General features: G+C 45.6%; 1 protein-coding gene across 3 annotated transcripts in view; it reads left to right on the top strand.

Moving 5' to 3' along the window:
- The window catches only part of LOC115187930 (ankyrin repeat and IBR domain-containing protein 1), a 57,698-nt gene extending 44,423 nt beyond the window's left edge, over positions 1 to 13,275 (top strand). For 2 of the 3 annotated variants that reach the window (XM_029746999.1, XM_029747000.1), the window contains exons 12-20: positions 647 to 781; positions 3,145 to 3,231; positions 4,565 to 4,631; positions 4,861 to 5,006; positions 5,717 to 5,895; positions 6,094 to 6,145; positions 8,176 to 8,278; positions 11,350 to 11,396; positions 11,745 to 13,275. In XM_029746999.1, the coding sequence (XP_029602859.1) occupies positions 647 to 781; positions 3,145 to 3,231; positions 4,565 to 4,631; positions 4,861 to 5,006; positions 5,717 to 5,895; positions 6,094 to 6,145; positions 8,176 to 8,278; positions 11,350 to 11,396; positions 11,745 to 12,689 (1,761 nt within the window). In that variant the 3' untranslated portion in view covers positions 12,690 to 13,275. The remainder of the gene's footprint in view (positions 1 to 646; positions 782 to 3,144; positions 3,232 to 4,564; positions 4,632 to 4,860; positions 5,007 to 5,716; positions 5,896 to 6,093; positions 6,146 to 8,175; positions 8,279 to 11,349; positions 11,397 to 11,744) is intronic. The other variant, XM_029747001.1, reaches the window with a different exon arrangement.
- Positions 13,276 to 15,921: the final 2,646 nt, after the last annotated feature.

Below are 15,921 nucleotides of genomic sequence, written 5' to 3'. Positions count from 1 at the left end.
TATTTCCTGCTACTGTCTGACTACCTTTAGCCATGCCAGAGGTTAGGGCCTTGCTATTTCCTGCTACTGACTGACTACCTTTAGCCATGCCAGAGGTTAGGGCCTTGGTATTTCCTGCTACTGTCTGACTACCTTTAGCCATGCCAGAGGTTAGGGCCTTGCTATTTCCTGCTACTGACTGACTACCTTTAGCCATGCCAGAAGTTAGGGCCTTGCTATTTCCTGCTACTGACTGACTACCTTTAGCCATGCCAGAAGTTAGGGCCTTGGTATTTCCTGCTACTGTCTGACTACCTTTAGCCATGCCAGAGGTTAGGGCCTTGCTATTTCCTGCTACTGACTGACTACCTTTAGCCATGCCAGAAGTTAGGGCCTTGCTATTTCCTGCTACTGACTGACTACCTTTAGCCATGCCAGAGGTTAGGGCCTTGGTATTTCCTGCTACTGTCTGACTACCTTTAGCCATGCCAGAAGTTAGGGCCTTGGTATTTCCTGCTACTGTCTGACTACCTTTAGCCATGCCAGAAGTTAGGGCCTTGCTATTTCCTGCTACTGACTGACTACCTTTAGCCATGCCAGAGGTTAAGGCCTTGCTATTTCCTGCTACTGTCTGACTACCTCCTCATCCGTCTTTCCCTCTCTGCAGTGTAAGTATGACTTCTGCTGGATCTGTCTGGAGGAATGGAAGAAGCACAGCTCGTCTACTGGAGGATACTATCGCTGTACCCGCTATGAGGTCATCAACCAGGTGGAGGAGCAGAACAAAGACATGACTGTGGAGGTGTGGAACACACACACACACACACACACACCACACACACCACACCACACACACACCCACACACACACCACACCACACACACACACACACACACACACACACACACACACACTCTAGGCTTCAGAGAGAAACTCAGTGACAGTCCACCTCCATCACAGATGACCAGAGGGTCATCAACCTGTTGGTAATGTACTTCTGCAGTACACCTTTGTCCTGTGTTATATTCCTGTACTCCACTCAACAAGACCAGCCCTGCCAGGGAGAGATGAGAGACTGGAGGCAATAAGAATCGCTTGTTTAGTCATTGCTGGCAGAGCACACTGTGGCTGGCTGAATCGACACCCTATCACCTATCCTCATAGGCTCTGGTTAAAAGTAGTGCACTATATAGGGATTATGATGCCATTTGGGACACACTGTGAGTCTAGAGACTAGAGTGGGAGTCTGGAGGCTAGAGCGGGGTGGGGAAACGTTTTGTCTGGAGACTAGAGAGGGGTGGGGAAACGTTTTTGTCTGGAGGCTAGAGAGGGGTGGGGAAACGTTTTGTCTGGAGACTAGAGAGGGGTGGGGAAACGTTTTGTTTGGAGGCTAGAGAGGGGGTGGGAAATGTTTTGTTTGGAGGCTAGAGAGCGGTGGGGAAACGTTTTGTCTGGAGGCTAGAGCGGGGTGGGGAAACGTTTTGTCTGGAGGCTAGAGCGGGGTGGGGAAACGTTTTGTCTGGAGGCTAGAGCGGGGTGGGGAAACGTTTTGTCTGGAGACTAGAGCGGGGTGGGGAAACGTTTTGTCTGGAGACTAGAGCGGGGTGGGGAAACGTTTTGTCTGGAGGCTAGAGCGGGGTGGGGAAACGTTTTGTCTGGAGGCTAGAGCGGGGTGGGGAAACGTTTTGTCTGGAGGCTAGAGCGGGGTGGGGAAACGTTTTGTCTGGAGGCTAGAGCGGGGTGGGGAAACGTTTTGTCTGGAGACTAGAGAGGGGTGGGGAAACGTTTTGTCTGGAGGCTAGAGCGGGGTGGGGAAATATAAAATATAGGTCCATTATAATTGAAATAAATATATAGATCCATTATAATTTATATAAATATATAGGTCCGTTATAATTTATATAAATATATAGGTCCATTATAAATGTATAGGTCCTTTATAATTGATATAAATGTATAGGTCCGTTATAAGCTATAGAAATGTATAGTTCTGTTATAATCTATATAAATGTAAAGGTCCGTTAGAATTTCTTCATACTTTCAATCTAGTTTTAGACAGTCGGGTAGAGTCTTTTATTTTTTTATTTTTTATTTTTTTTACTCAAACCTCCCGGATCAGGATTAAATGGGCTCGCGGGCCGTAGTTTACCCAACTCTGGACCAGAGGTAACACTGACTGACAGGGAACTATCAGGGTACTGAGTTTAGAGACCAGAGGTAACACTGTCTGACAGGAACTATCAGGATACTGAGGTTAGAGACCAGAGGTAACACTGTCTGACAGGGAACTATCAGGGTACTGAGTTTAGAGACCAGAGGAAACACTGTCTGACAGGGAACTATCAGGGTACTGAGTTTAGAGACCAGAGGTAACACTGTCTGACAGGGAACTATCAGGGTACTGAGTTTAGAGACCAGAGGTAACACTGTCTGACAGGGAACTATCAGGATACTGAGTTTAGAGACCAGAGGAAACACTGTCTGACAGGGAACTATCAGGGTACTGAGTTTAGAGACCAGAGGTAACACTGTCTGACAGGGAACTATCAGGGTACTGAGGTTAGAGACCAGAGGTAACACTGTCTGTCTGACAGGGAACTATCAGGATACTGAGTTTAGAGACCAGAGGTAACACTGTCTGACTGGGAACTATCAGGGTACTGAGGTTAGAGACCAGAGGTAACACTGTCTGTCTGACAGGGAACTATCAGGGTACTGAGTTTAGAGACCAGAGGTAACACTGTCTGACAGGGAACTATCAGGGTACTGAGTTTAGAGACCAGAGGTAACACTGTCTGACTGGGAACTATCAGGGTACTGAGTTTAGAGGCCAGAGGTAACACTGTCTGACAGGGAACTATCAGGATACTGAGTTTAGAGACCAGAGGTAACACTGTCTGACAGGGAACTATCAGGGTACTGAGTTTAGAGACCAGAGGAAACACTGTCTGACAGGGAACTATCAGGGTACTGAGGTTAGAGACCAGAGGTAACACTGTCTGACTGGGAACTATCAGGGTACTGAGGTTAGAGACCAGAGGTAACACTGTCTGACAGGGAACTATCAGGATACTGAGTTTAGAGACCAGAGGTAACACTGTCTGACAGGGAACTATCAGGGTACTGAGGTTAGAGACCAGAGGTAACACTGTCTTGTCGTTGCAGGCTGAGAAGAAGCATAAGGGCTTCCAGGAACTGGACCGCTTTATGCACTACTACACCCGCTTCAAGAACCATGAACACAGCTACCAGGTAAGAACTGGACCACTACCAGAACCATGAACACAGCTACCAGGTAAGAACTGGACCACTACCAGAACCATGAACACAGCTACCAGGTAAGAACTGGACCACTACCAGAACCATGAACACAGCTACCAGGTAAGAACTGGACCACTACCAGAACCATGAATACAGCTACCAGGTAAGAACTGGACCACTACCAGAACCATGAATACAGCTACCAGGTAAGAACTGGACCACTACCAGAACCATGAATACAGCTACCAGGTAAAAACTGGACCACTACCAGAACCATGAACACAGCTACCAGGTAAGAACTGGACCACTACCAGAACCATGAATACAGCTACCAGGTAAAAACTGGACCACTACCAGAACCATGAATACAGCTACCAGGTAAGAACTGGACCACTACCAGAACCATGAACACAGCTACCAGGTAAGAACTGGACCACTACCAGAACCATGAATACAGCTACCAGGTAAGAACTGGACCACTACCAGAACCATGAACACAGCTACCAGGTAAAAACTGGACCACTACCAGAACCATGAATACAGCTACCAGGTAAGAACTGGACCACTACCAGAACCATGAACACAGCTACCAGGTAAGAACTGGACCACTACCAGAACCATGAATACAGCTACCAGGTAAGAACTGGACCACTACCAGAACCATGAATACAGCCACCAGGTAAGAACTGGACCAGTACCAGAACCATGAACACAGCTACCAGGTAAGAACTGGACCAGTACCAGAACCATGAATACAGCTACCAGGTAAGAACTGGACCACTACCAGAACCATGAATACAGCTACCAGGTAAGAACTGGACCAGTACCAGAACCATGAACACAGCTACCAGGTAAGAACTGGACCAGTACCAGAACCATGAATACAGCTATCAGGTAAGAACTGGACCACTACCAGAACCATGAATACAGCTACCAGGTAAGAACTGGACCACTACCAGAACCATGAATACAGCTACCAGGTAAAAACTGGACCACTACCAGAACCATGAATACAGCTACCAGGTAAGAACTGGACCACTACAAGAACCATGAATACAGCTATCAGGTAAGAACTGGACCACTACCAGAACCATGAACACAGCTACCAGGTAAGAACTGGACCACTACCAGAACCATGAACACAGCTACCAGGTAAAAGTGGCTGTGGTGCATTTTTGTAACACTTGCCAGTTTGTATTAGGAAGTCCTGGTGTAGCCCGACACCCTGTCCAGGTAAGTAGGGCAGCGGTGGGTTTGTTTAGCTGTCATGTAGCTTTAGTAAGTCCTGTAGTGGGAACTTTACCTTGACTGTCCTTCTATCTAGCTGGAGCAGCGCCTGTTGAAGACAGCCAAAGACAAGATGGAACAGCTGAGCAGAGCCTTGAGTGGAAGTATGTGGATATTTCTCATGTCAAATGTTTTTCATAGTTTTGTTCAGATAGACATTTCACATAAATAGACCAACACACAGACTACAATCATACAGTGGAGATGTATTAATGACACTCTAAACTACTTGAAATCTATCACTTTTTTTCTCTTCTTCTTCTGAATGTGATATGGTGTGTTTGTGTGTATGAGAGAGGGAGTAATCCTGATCCGTGATCTCTTCTCTCTCAGGAGACGGAGGCCCACCCGACACTACGTTCATTGAAGATGCGGTGCTGGAGCTGCTGAAGACTCGCAGCATACTCAAGTGCTCTTACCCCTACGGCTTCTTCCTGGAGATCAAATCCACCAAGAAAGAGATTTTTGAACTTATGCAGGTACGGACGGATCTGAGAGAAAAAGGTTTCGTATATAAAACATCTGAAATGTCTTGTCAAAAACCTACTTCCTCTTAAACACTGAGGTTTTAAAACGACTTCCTCTCAAACACTGAGGTTTTAAAACGACTTCCTCTCAAACACTGAGGTTTTAAAACGACTTCCTCTCAAACACTGAGGTTTTAAAACGACTTCCTCTCAAACACTGAGGTTTTAAAACGACTTCCTCTCAAACACTGAGGTTTTAAAACGACTTCCTCTCAAACACTGAGGTTTTAAAACGACTTCCTCTCAAACACTGAGGTTTTAAAACGACTTCCTCTCAAACACTGAGGTTTTAAAACGACTTCCTCTCAAACACTGAGGTTTTAAAACGACTTCCTCTCAAACACTGAGGTTTTAAAACGACTTCCTCTCAAACACTGAGGTTTTAAAACGACTTCCTCTCAAACACTGAGGTTTTAAAACGACTTCCTCTCAAACACTGAGGTTTTAAAATAACGGATCTTGTTGTGAAGAACCCTTTTTACTCTCTTCGTTAATGACTTCCTCACACGACTGGCCCGTTCATTAGGCGGCATTAGGCGTCCGCCTATGGCGGCAGATTGACGAGCCCCGCTTCCTCACGGTTTAAAACTATACAGCTAAGAGTTACTTTTTCCTCTACAGTTTGTAGACTTTTTGTCTTGCCTCTTCCTGTCTGTGTGTAGACTGACTTGGAGATGGTGACAGAGGACCTAGCTCAGAAAGTCAACCGTCCTTACCTCCGAACTCCCCGTCATAAAATCATCCGAGCGGCCTGTTTGGTGCAGCAGAAGAGACAGGAGTTCCTGGCCTCCGTCGCCCGGGGGGTGGCCCCCAGCGACTCCCCAGAGGCCCCTAGACGCAGGTGGGAATCCCTGACCCCTCACAAACCCTTTCAGTCCCCAAATCAATCAATTGCAATTAAAGGTCACCCCCCAATGCGGGTTCACTCAGAATGTTTTCTTGTGCAGTTGTTGTGTTGTGTTTTCTCTCAGCACTAATTGAATTGTTTTAATAACATAACAGAATAACTGCTATTACGTTGCACTTTTTGTATTTCTAGTTTTGGAGGTGGAACGTGGGACTGGGAGTATTTAGGCTTTGCATCTCCTGAGGTAAGTAAATATCTAGCTAGCTGTTGTAGGTCTGAATATCTAGCTAGCTGTTGTAGGTCTGAATATCTAGCTAGCTGTTGTAGGTCTGAATATCTAGCTAGCTGTCGTAGGTCTGAATATCTAGCTAGCTGTTGTAGGTCTGAATATCTAGCTAGCTGTCGTAGGTCTGAATATCTAGCTAGCTGTCGTAGGTCTGAATATCTAGCTAGCTGTTGTAGGTCTGAATATCTAGCTAGCTGTCGTAGGTCTGAATATCTAGCTAGCTGTTGTAGGTCTGAATATCTAGCTAGCTGTTGTAGGTCTGAATATCGAGCTAGCTGTTGTAGGTCTGAATATCTAGCTAGCTGTTGTTGGTCTGAATATCTAGCTAGCTGCTGTAGGTCTGAATATCTAGCTAGCTGTTGTAGGTCTGAATATCTAGCTAGCTGTTGTAGGTCTGAATATCTAGCTAGCTGTTGTTGGTCTGAATATCTAGCTAGCTGTTGTTGGTCTGAATATCTAGCTAGCTGTTGTTGGTCTGAATATCTAGCTAGCTGTTGTAGGTCTGAATATCGAGCTAACTGTTGTAGGTCTGAATATCGAGCTAGCTGTTGTAGGTCTGAATATCTAGCTAGCTGTTGTAGGTCTGAATATCTAGCTAGCTGTTGTAGGTCTGAATATCTAGCTAGCTGTTGTAGGTCTGAATATCTAGCTAGCTGTTGTAGGTCTGAATATCTAGCTAAATGTCAACAACCTCTGTTAATGTCTAGTTGATCAGTATGTGAGGCTTAATACCTTGTACCGTCATGTGACTATTTGCCTAGTTAAATGAACATTAAATTATTATTGTTATTATTATATATTTTTTAAAATCATGTGACTATTAGGAAGTTAATAGAGCTACTTAATACATCACGTGTCTATCATGTGACTATTTGCCTAGTTAAATGAAGATTAAATTATTTTTATATATATTTTGTGACTATTAGGATGTTGATAGAGCTACTTAATACATCATGCGACTATTAGGAAGTGAATAGAGCTACTTAATACATCATGCGACTATTAGGAAGTGAATAGAGCTACTTAATGCATCATGCGACTATTAGGAAGTGAATAGAGCTACTTAATGCATCATGTGACTTAGGATGTTAATAGAGGTACTTAATACATAATGCGACTATTAGGAAGTGAATAGAGCTACTTAATACATCATGCGACTATTAGGAAGTGAATAGAGCTACTTAATACATCATGCGACTATTAGGAAGTGAATAGAGCTACTTAATACATCATGCGACTATTAGGAAGTGAATAGAGCTACTTAATGCATCATGCGACTATTAGGAAGTGAATAGAGCTACTTAATACATCATGCGACTATTAGGAAGTGAATAGAGCTACTTAATGCATCATGCGACTATTAGGAAGTGAATAGAGCTACTTAATGCATCATGTGACTTAGGATGTTAATAGAGCTACTTAATACATAATGCGACTATTAGGAAGTGAATAGAGCTACTTAATGCATCATGTGACTTAGGATGTTAATAGAGCTACTTAATACATCATGCGACTATTAGGAAGTTGGAACTGCTATAGTTATAAATTGCACAATAATTATACATTCATGGCTTTTTTTAAAGGTATTGTTTTCTGTTTATTCAACCCGGCACCCACCCACCCTTCATCCACACAATATTTTATACCCACCCGCCCTGAGGATATAACCGTTGTGGGGCTGCGGGTTATGAGTCGACCCTGTGCATCACTATCAGACAGTGGATGTCTGGAGAATGTGACTCTGTCTCAATGTGTCTTCCTGTGAGTCAGTGTATCCCATGCCCTCGCCTCCTTTAACTGGATTGGATGAGAATATCAGAAGTCCCTCCCTTCTGATCTTCTCATCCAACGGGTTTTTAAAATAGAGGTGAGTAGAGAGGACGTGAGGAGTCAATTGAGATTCTCCCAATGTGTGTGTGTGTGTGTACGTTATGACGTACGACCTGTGACCTGTGACGTCATGGTGTGTCATGTGACTGACCCTACAGGAGTATGCAGAGTTCCAGTACCGGAGGAGACACAGGGATCGTCAGCAGAGGAGACAGAGAGGGGACATTCCCCATCTTGACGACCCTAGCGACAGCACTTTAGGTAATAATGAATCAATAACTAAAAGATACATGGATAGATACTATAGCTTATTCTAGACGCTCACAGTGCCTCAGACTAGCCGTCTCAGTGTTTCAGACTAGCCGTCTCAGTGCTTCAGACTAGCCGTCTCGGTGCTTCAGACTAGCCGTCTCGGTGCTTCAGACTAGCCGTCTCGGTGTTTCAGACTAGCCGTCTCGGTGTTTCAGACTAGCCGTCTCGGCGTTTTAGACTAGCCGTCTCGGCGTTTCAGACTAGCCGTCGCGGTGCTTTAGACTAGCCGTCTCGGTGCTTTAGACTAGCCGTCTCGGTGCTTCAGACTAGCCGTCTCGGTGCTTCAGACTAGCCGTCGCGGTGCTTCAGACTAGCCGTCTCGGCGTTTCAGACTAGCCGTCTCGGCGTTTCAGACTAGCCGTCTCGGCGTTTCAGACTAGCCGTCTCGGCGTTTCAGACTAGCCGTCTCGGCGTTTCAGACTAGCCGTCTCGGCGTTTCAGACTAGCCGTCTCGGCGTTTCAGACTAGCCGTCTCGGCGTTTCAGACTAGCCGTCGCGGTGCTTTAGACTAGCCGTCGCGGTGCTTTAGACTAGCCGTCGCGGTGCTTCAGACTAGCCGTCTCGGCGTTTCAGACTAGCCGTCTCGGCGTTTCAGACTAGCCGTCTCGGCGCTTCAGACTAGCCGTCTCGGCGCTTCAGACTAGCCGTCTCGGCGCTTCAGACTAGCCGTCTCGGCGCTTCAGACTAGCCGTCTCGGCGTTTCAGACTAGCCGTCGCGGGCGCTTCAGACTAGCCGTCGCGGCGTTTCAGACTAGCCGTCTCAGTGAGAGAAAATAAAGATTACATTCAACTGAGACGATACCCAGAGTTTATCCATGATGTTGCACATCGATTTAAGTCAATAAATCCGATGCTGTCAGGGTGTTGTTACGCAGCCTATCGTTCCACTTCCTGTGTGAGAACCGTGAGCACAGGATGTCTGACTTGGCTCTGCTGTACCGTAGCCAAATAGCCTTCCGCCAGCGCCAATTTCCTAATTTAGCTTACCAAAGGTTTAGATAATGTTAGCATGCTAGCTAGCTACCGTGATCGTTGTCTGTGTCAGAGCCCTAGTGGTTATGTTTCTCTCCAGTCCACGGGGAATTCACCCCCACGTTCAGACCCCCAATTCCTGAATATTTATCCCCAATTCCTGAATATTTATCTGTCTGTCTGTCCTCAGCAATAGGCTAGGCCAAGGCTTGTCCGTCTGTCCGCCCTCCCTCCCTCCCTCCCTCCCTCCCTCCCTCCCTCCCTCCCTCCCTCAGCAATAGGCTAGGCCAAGGCTTTTCTCTCTCTCTCTGTCTGTCCGTCCGTCCTCTGGAGCATGAGGTGAGCAGCTGGAACCGGTTTCAGCTGGACATAAACTGAATGTTTTATTGAGTTGTAATTGGCTGAAACAGATGACAACCTCTCTCAGTTCTCATCACATTTACATTACATAACCACACACGTGTTAAATAAACAGAGGACTGGTCCAGTTAGTAAATCTATTTTAATTGCAGATACCCGAGACCCGTGGAAATTATATCATAACCCAATCCGGACCCGCTCGGGTCCTGGGTCGAGATCTCGTAATTTCTGGGTCTACTGGAACCACGAAGACCTCTAGTTCACGCCCCCCAATTCCTGAATATATATTCGGAGGGAACTAAACAGGCACTTCCCCTCTAGGACAGGAATTACGTTGAAATAGGGGCCGCCATCTGGGTGTGGCTTTAAACAAGCCATCACACTGCCAACTTACATCATCTCACTACCAATGTGTAGCACCCATGTGTTTCCTGGTATCTGTCTACCTGGTATTACTATAGGATATCCAGCTATGACTGGATGTGTTTCCTGGTATCTGTCTACCTGGTATTACTATAGGATATCCAGGTATCTGTCTACCTGGTATTACTATAGGATATCCAGGTATCTGTCTACCTGGTATTACTATAGGATATCCAGCTATCTGTCTACCTGGTATTACTATAGGATATCCAGCTATGACTGGATGTGTTTCCAGGTATCTGTCTACCTGGTATTACTATAGGATATCCAGCTATGACTGGATGTGTTTCCAGGTATCTGTCTACCTGGTATTACTATAGGATATCCAGGTATCTGTCTACCTGGTATTACTATAGGATATCCAGGTATCTGTCTACCTGGTATTACTATAGGATATCTAGCTATGACTGGATGTGTTTCCTGGTATCTGTCTATCTGGTATTACTATAGGATATCCAGGTATCTGTCTACCTGGTATTTCTATAGGATATCCAGCTATCTGTCTACCTGGTATTATTACTATAGGATATCCAGCTATGACTGGATGTGTTTCCAGGTATCTGTCTACCTGGTATTACTATAGGATATCCAGCTATGACTGGATGTGTTTCCAGGTATCTGTCTACCTGGTATTACTATAGGATATCCAGGTATCTGTCTACCTGGTATTACTATAGGATATCCAGCTATGATTGGATGTGTTTCCAGGTATCTGTCTACCTGGTATTACTATAGGATATCCAGGTATCTGTCTACCTGGTATTACTATAGGATATCCAGGTATCTGTCTACCTGGTATTACTATAGGATATCCAGGTATTACTATAGGATATCCAGGTATCTGTCTACCTGGTATTACTATAGGATATCCAGGTATCTGTCTACCTGGTATTACTATAGGATATCCAGGTATCTGTCTACCTGGTATTTCTATAGGATATCCAGCTATGACTGGATTTGTTTTCAGGTATCTGTCTACCTGGTATTACTATAGGATATCCAGCTATGAATGGATGTTTCCTACACGTTTCCTAAAAGGCTGATGTGTTTCTGCCCCCCCCCCCCCCCCCCCCCCCCCCCCCCCCATGGGGTCAGTGTTTTCACTACACGAATGGCTTCGATCCTGGGAAAAAGTAACAAAAGGAATAATCTGTAGCTTTTCCTTCGCTGGGAAGACCTTGAATAGTTTGAGCTGTGAGTTTGTCAGTGTGATTGTTCTGTAACGTTGACTGACTGACTGTGGGGTTTTTTCTTTCTTCATAAAGCAGACACACAGGAAATGGGAGGTGGGAGAAGACGAGGTCCCCCCATGGTGAGTTCAGTGTGTTTTTCATGTCGTCTGTGTATTCATCTTTACCTCTTATTAAATATAAGACAGATAGTTTATTCGACAGACAAAAAAAATGACGTTGTTGTGTGCCAATGTGAAGTTCAGACTTGTCGATTATAAAATGGTTTTTATTTCTTTCTTTTTATAACATTTTTCTTTACCGTCTGTCTTCACAGAAATGTATCTTGCGTCATAACATCACCTTACAAGACATATAAACAGCACCAAAAATCTTAAACAGATGAAATATTTTGTATTCTACAAGGCCTTCGTCCCTTTCCACATGACATGCGTACTTTCCCCCATTCGTTCTGTTTATGTGTTAAACAGGGCTCATTGGATGAGGACGATCCCAACATCCTATTGGCTATCCAGCTGTCACTCCAAGAGTCTGGGTTGGCCATGGCCGGGGACACTCCAGAGTTCTTGTCCAATGAGGCGTCCCTGGGGGCCATCGGCACCTCCCTCCCGTCCAGATTGGACGCGGAGCCCCAGGGGGTGGAGGTGGGGCCCCGGGGAGCCATCAGCAGCTCAGAACTCCTGGAGCTGGAGGATCGTGTCATGAGACTAGGCAACATGGGGACCATCAGCAGCCAGCGCCTGTATGAAGGTGTTCCAGGGGTCTATGCCTTACACCACCACCCATCCCAGCAGCACTACAGCAATCACAATCTCAACACGTTCAGGGAGCCTTCTTCAGGTGAGGCTCTGTTCTCGTCCTCCAGTGATACTACGGACTCCACTACCACCACATCAACAGGGCTCCAGGACCCCTCCCACCCCAACACCAACCTGCTGGGCAACATCATGGCCTGGTTCCATGATATGAATCCTCAGAGCATCACCCTCATCCCCTCCTCCACCACCACCACCACCTCCTCGGACACAGACTTCAACACGGCAGCACAGACCACGGCCAACACAGCCTCCGTGGAGGAGGAGGAGGTCCAAGCTGACCTCCACCAGCCCCGTGCCAAGCCCCAGAAAGGTGAGGGCGAGCTGGGGGAAGATGGGGACTGTTTCCCTTTCCTTTCCCAGGGTCTGGAGGAGAAGGAGGCTGAGAGGGAGAGACCCACCCATCTAGACCTTACGGTGGGGTCAGAGGTCATGGCCCCGTCCTGCATGGTGACTACCGGGACAGGGGACAGGGCCGGGGAGAGGCTCGCTGGGGGTAACGTCGTTCACGTAGACACGCCCATGTGTGACTCTGTGACCTCTGACCTTTTGCCTAGCACCAGCTCTTCAGAATGGGAGGAGCAGATACACCTGGTCTGATTGGTGGAAAAATCTAAGTGGGAAGGAGAAGATGCACCTGGTCTGATTTGTGATTGGAGGAAAATTCCCGAGTTGGTGGAGCAAATCCACCTGTTATGACTCTGATTGGAGGAAACATCTGAGTGGGAGGAGCAAACTCTCCTGGTCTGATGGAAGACAGAAGCCTTCAGAGGGGTCAAACCACTGACATGCAGAGAGAGAGAGGACCAATCCTGACTGAGAGGGGACAGTAGCCAGCGATGGTGTTGGGGGAATTTAATCCTGACTTGATTGTAGTGCAGGAGGAGATATATTATGATGGGAGTGTATTTCTCTTTCCAGTGTTTACAAGAACACATCAAACACTTGATAGCTGGTCTATACTGGCATGAGATGCCCTCCCGGGGGAACGACGGACGGAGGACTGGGTGGATTCCTGAAAAGCGGGATGGAAGATGTTTGAATGAGTGTTATTGGTATTATATTACCCACAATGGATATTTGCTGATAAAATGATGAACAAGTCGCTTCTTTCAGATGATCTGTTTTAGATTACAACATGAGGTGATTATAGTGCATTATTATAGTGAATACACTTTGCAGGAGTTTTTGATCTAGTATTTTTTTTTGATATTGATGATTAATATTCTTAAGTGTTTTCCGCTGAAGTATACTGTATTGTGTTTGGACTTGGTTCTGAGGGAGCCTGTAATCAGCTGTACAGGAGAGTTCTGAGGGAGGCTGTAATCAGCTGTACAGGAGAGTTCTGAGGGAGGCTGTAATCAGCTGTACAGGAGAGTTCTGAGGGAGTCTGTACAGGATAGTTGTGAGGGAGGCTGTAATCAGCTGTACAGGAGAGCAATGCTGTGCGACCTGCTTCTAGTAGTGGTATTATCCCAATATAACAGTGTACAGTCTGACTGAGCAGAAAAACCTGCTCTCAGTCCCGTCCAGATCTGCCTAATGTATCGCTAAGTTGTTAAGTGTCAAACACTGGCTAACAAAAGCACAGTTTTGTAATCACCAAGTGGACTCCAAAACGAATTGTGCCTGCTCAGATCTATTCCATGTTGTTGTACTGAACCCATTAGAAGACTGTCTGACTGACAGCCTGATGTCAAGTATTCATGAAGATGGACAAGGCTAGTAGCCCTGAAGGGACAATAGAGAGGAACAATCTGCTGCTGTTCACTCCAATAGGAAAATAACAGTAGTTAGAGAAGAATTGTAATCGGATACGTTCTTAGTGTTTTATACCTAATAACGATGTCACTGGTTCATTCTGAACTATTTTAGGGCTGCTTTCTCAGACTTACCCTTTGGTCCTGGACTAAACATCACTTTCAATGGAGATTCTCCCTGCTTTCTAGTCCAGAACTAGGTTTAGGCCTAATGAGGAAACCAGCCCATTATAAAGCTATATATATATAAACCTATTATGAAAGTTTAAGCCTTGATGGGACTCAGCAACTACAGTAGATGGGTTCAGCGGGTCGTAAAAACGGTTCTCTACGCAATTCATTACAGTGCCTTTTATGTCAATCTTTTAAAATGTATTGCCACATTTTCCTGAGGTCTTACAGTAAGTAATGGTGTGTAGCTACGCTATATATACAAAAGTATGTGGACACCCTTTCAAATTAGTGGATTCGGCTTTTTCAGCCACATCTGTTGCTGACAGGTGTATAAAATCGAGCACAAAGCAATGCAAACTCCATAGACAAATATTGGCAGTAGAATGGCCTTACTGAAGAGCTCATTGATGTTCGTGGCACCGTCATAGGATGCCACCTTTCCAACAAGTCAGTTTGTCAAATTTCTGCCCTGTTAAAGCTGCCCTGGTCAACTGTAAGTGCTTTTATTGTGAAGTGGAAAAGTTTAGGAGCAACAACGGCTCAGCTGCTAAGTGGTAGGCCACATAAGCTCACAGAACGGGACCACCGAGTGCTGAAGCGCTTGGCGCGTAAAAATCGTCTGTCCTCGGTTGCAACACTCACTACCGAGTTCCAAACTGCCTCTGGAAGCAACGTCAGCACAGGAACTGTTCATTGGGAGCTTCATGAATTGGGTTTCCGTGGCCGAGCAGCCGCACACAAGCCTAAGATCACCATGCGCAATGCCAAGCGTCGGTTGGAGTGGTGTAAAGATCACCACCATTGGACTCTGGAGCAGTGGAAAAACGTTCTCTGGAGTGATGAATCACACTTCACCATCTGGCAGTCTGACGGAGGAATCTGGGTTTGGCGGATGCCAGGAGAACGCTACCTGCCTGAATGCATAGTGCCAACTGTAAAGTTTGGTGGAGGAGGAATAATGGCCTGGGACTGTTTTCATGGTTCGGGCCCCTTAGTTCCAGTGAAGGGAAATCTTAACGCTACAGCAAACAATTACATTCTAGACGATATCTTGCTTCCAACTTTGTGGCAACAGTTCCCCGTTCACAAAGTGAGGTCCATACAGAAATGGTTTGTTGAGATCAGTGTGGAAGAACTTGACTGGCCTGCACAGAGCCCTGACCTCAACTCCATCGAACACCTTTGGGATGAATTGGAACGCCGACTGCGAGCCAGGCCTAATCGCCCGACATCAGTGCCCAACCTCACTAATGCTCTTGTGGCTGAATGGAAGAAAGTCCCCTCAGCATTGTTCCAACATCTAGTGGAAAGCCTTCCTAGAAGAGTGGAGACTGTAATAGCAGCAAAGGGGGGGGGGGACCAACTCCATATTAATACCCATGTTTTTTGGAATGAGATGTTGGACGGGCAGGTGTCCACATACTTTTGGTCATGTAGTGTACAAACTACAAACACATGTTTATAGAAATTCCACTCACAACAATAACACGTGTTCAAACCGGATACTTTTTGTTAAAGACATTTTTATAATTGGAGCTTCTCTTTAGTGTGATATCAGATTGTTTCCAGAGTGTTTTTATATAATGCATTTATTAATTAATAACTCTGATTTGACCTGATGATATTCAACACTGTTTTACTGGTTTGTTAGTTATGTTGTTGTGGATGGGCTATAGGGGGGTTGTTCTTGGATGGACAGACATATCTGTGGGTCGATAACTGAACTACAAGTTTATGACGAAGTGTTGACTTTGGAAAGGTATTTGTAAAGTGTATCCTGGATCAGAAAACACAATGCAGGACAGTGGGGGGGAAAAAACAGATGTATTTATTTAAATTGAAAGTGTCTTATTACGATTTAAAATAAATATCAAGATATAATGAATAATTCATTTTGA

This window comes from Salmo trutta, unplaced genomic scaffold (genome assembly GCF_901001165.1).
Source record: "Salmo trutta unplaced genomic scaffold, fSalTru1.1, whole genome shotgun sequence".
Lineage (NCBI taxonomy): Eukaryota > Metazoa > Chordata > Actinopteri > Salmoniformes > Salmonidae > Salmo > Salmo trutta.
The sequence above is the reverse complement of the archived record's forward strand: the minus strand, read 5'-3'. Positions and strand labels throughout refer to the sequence as shown.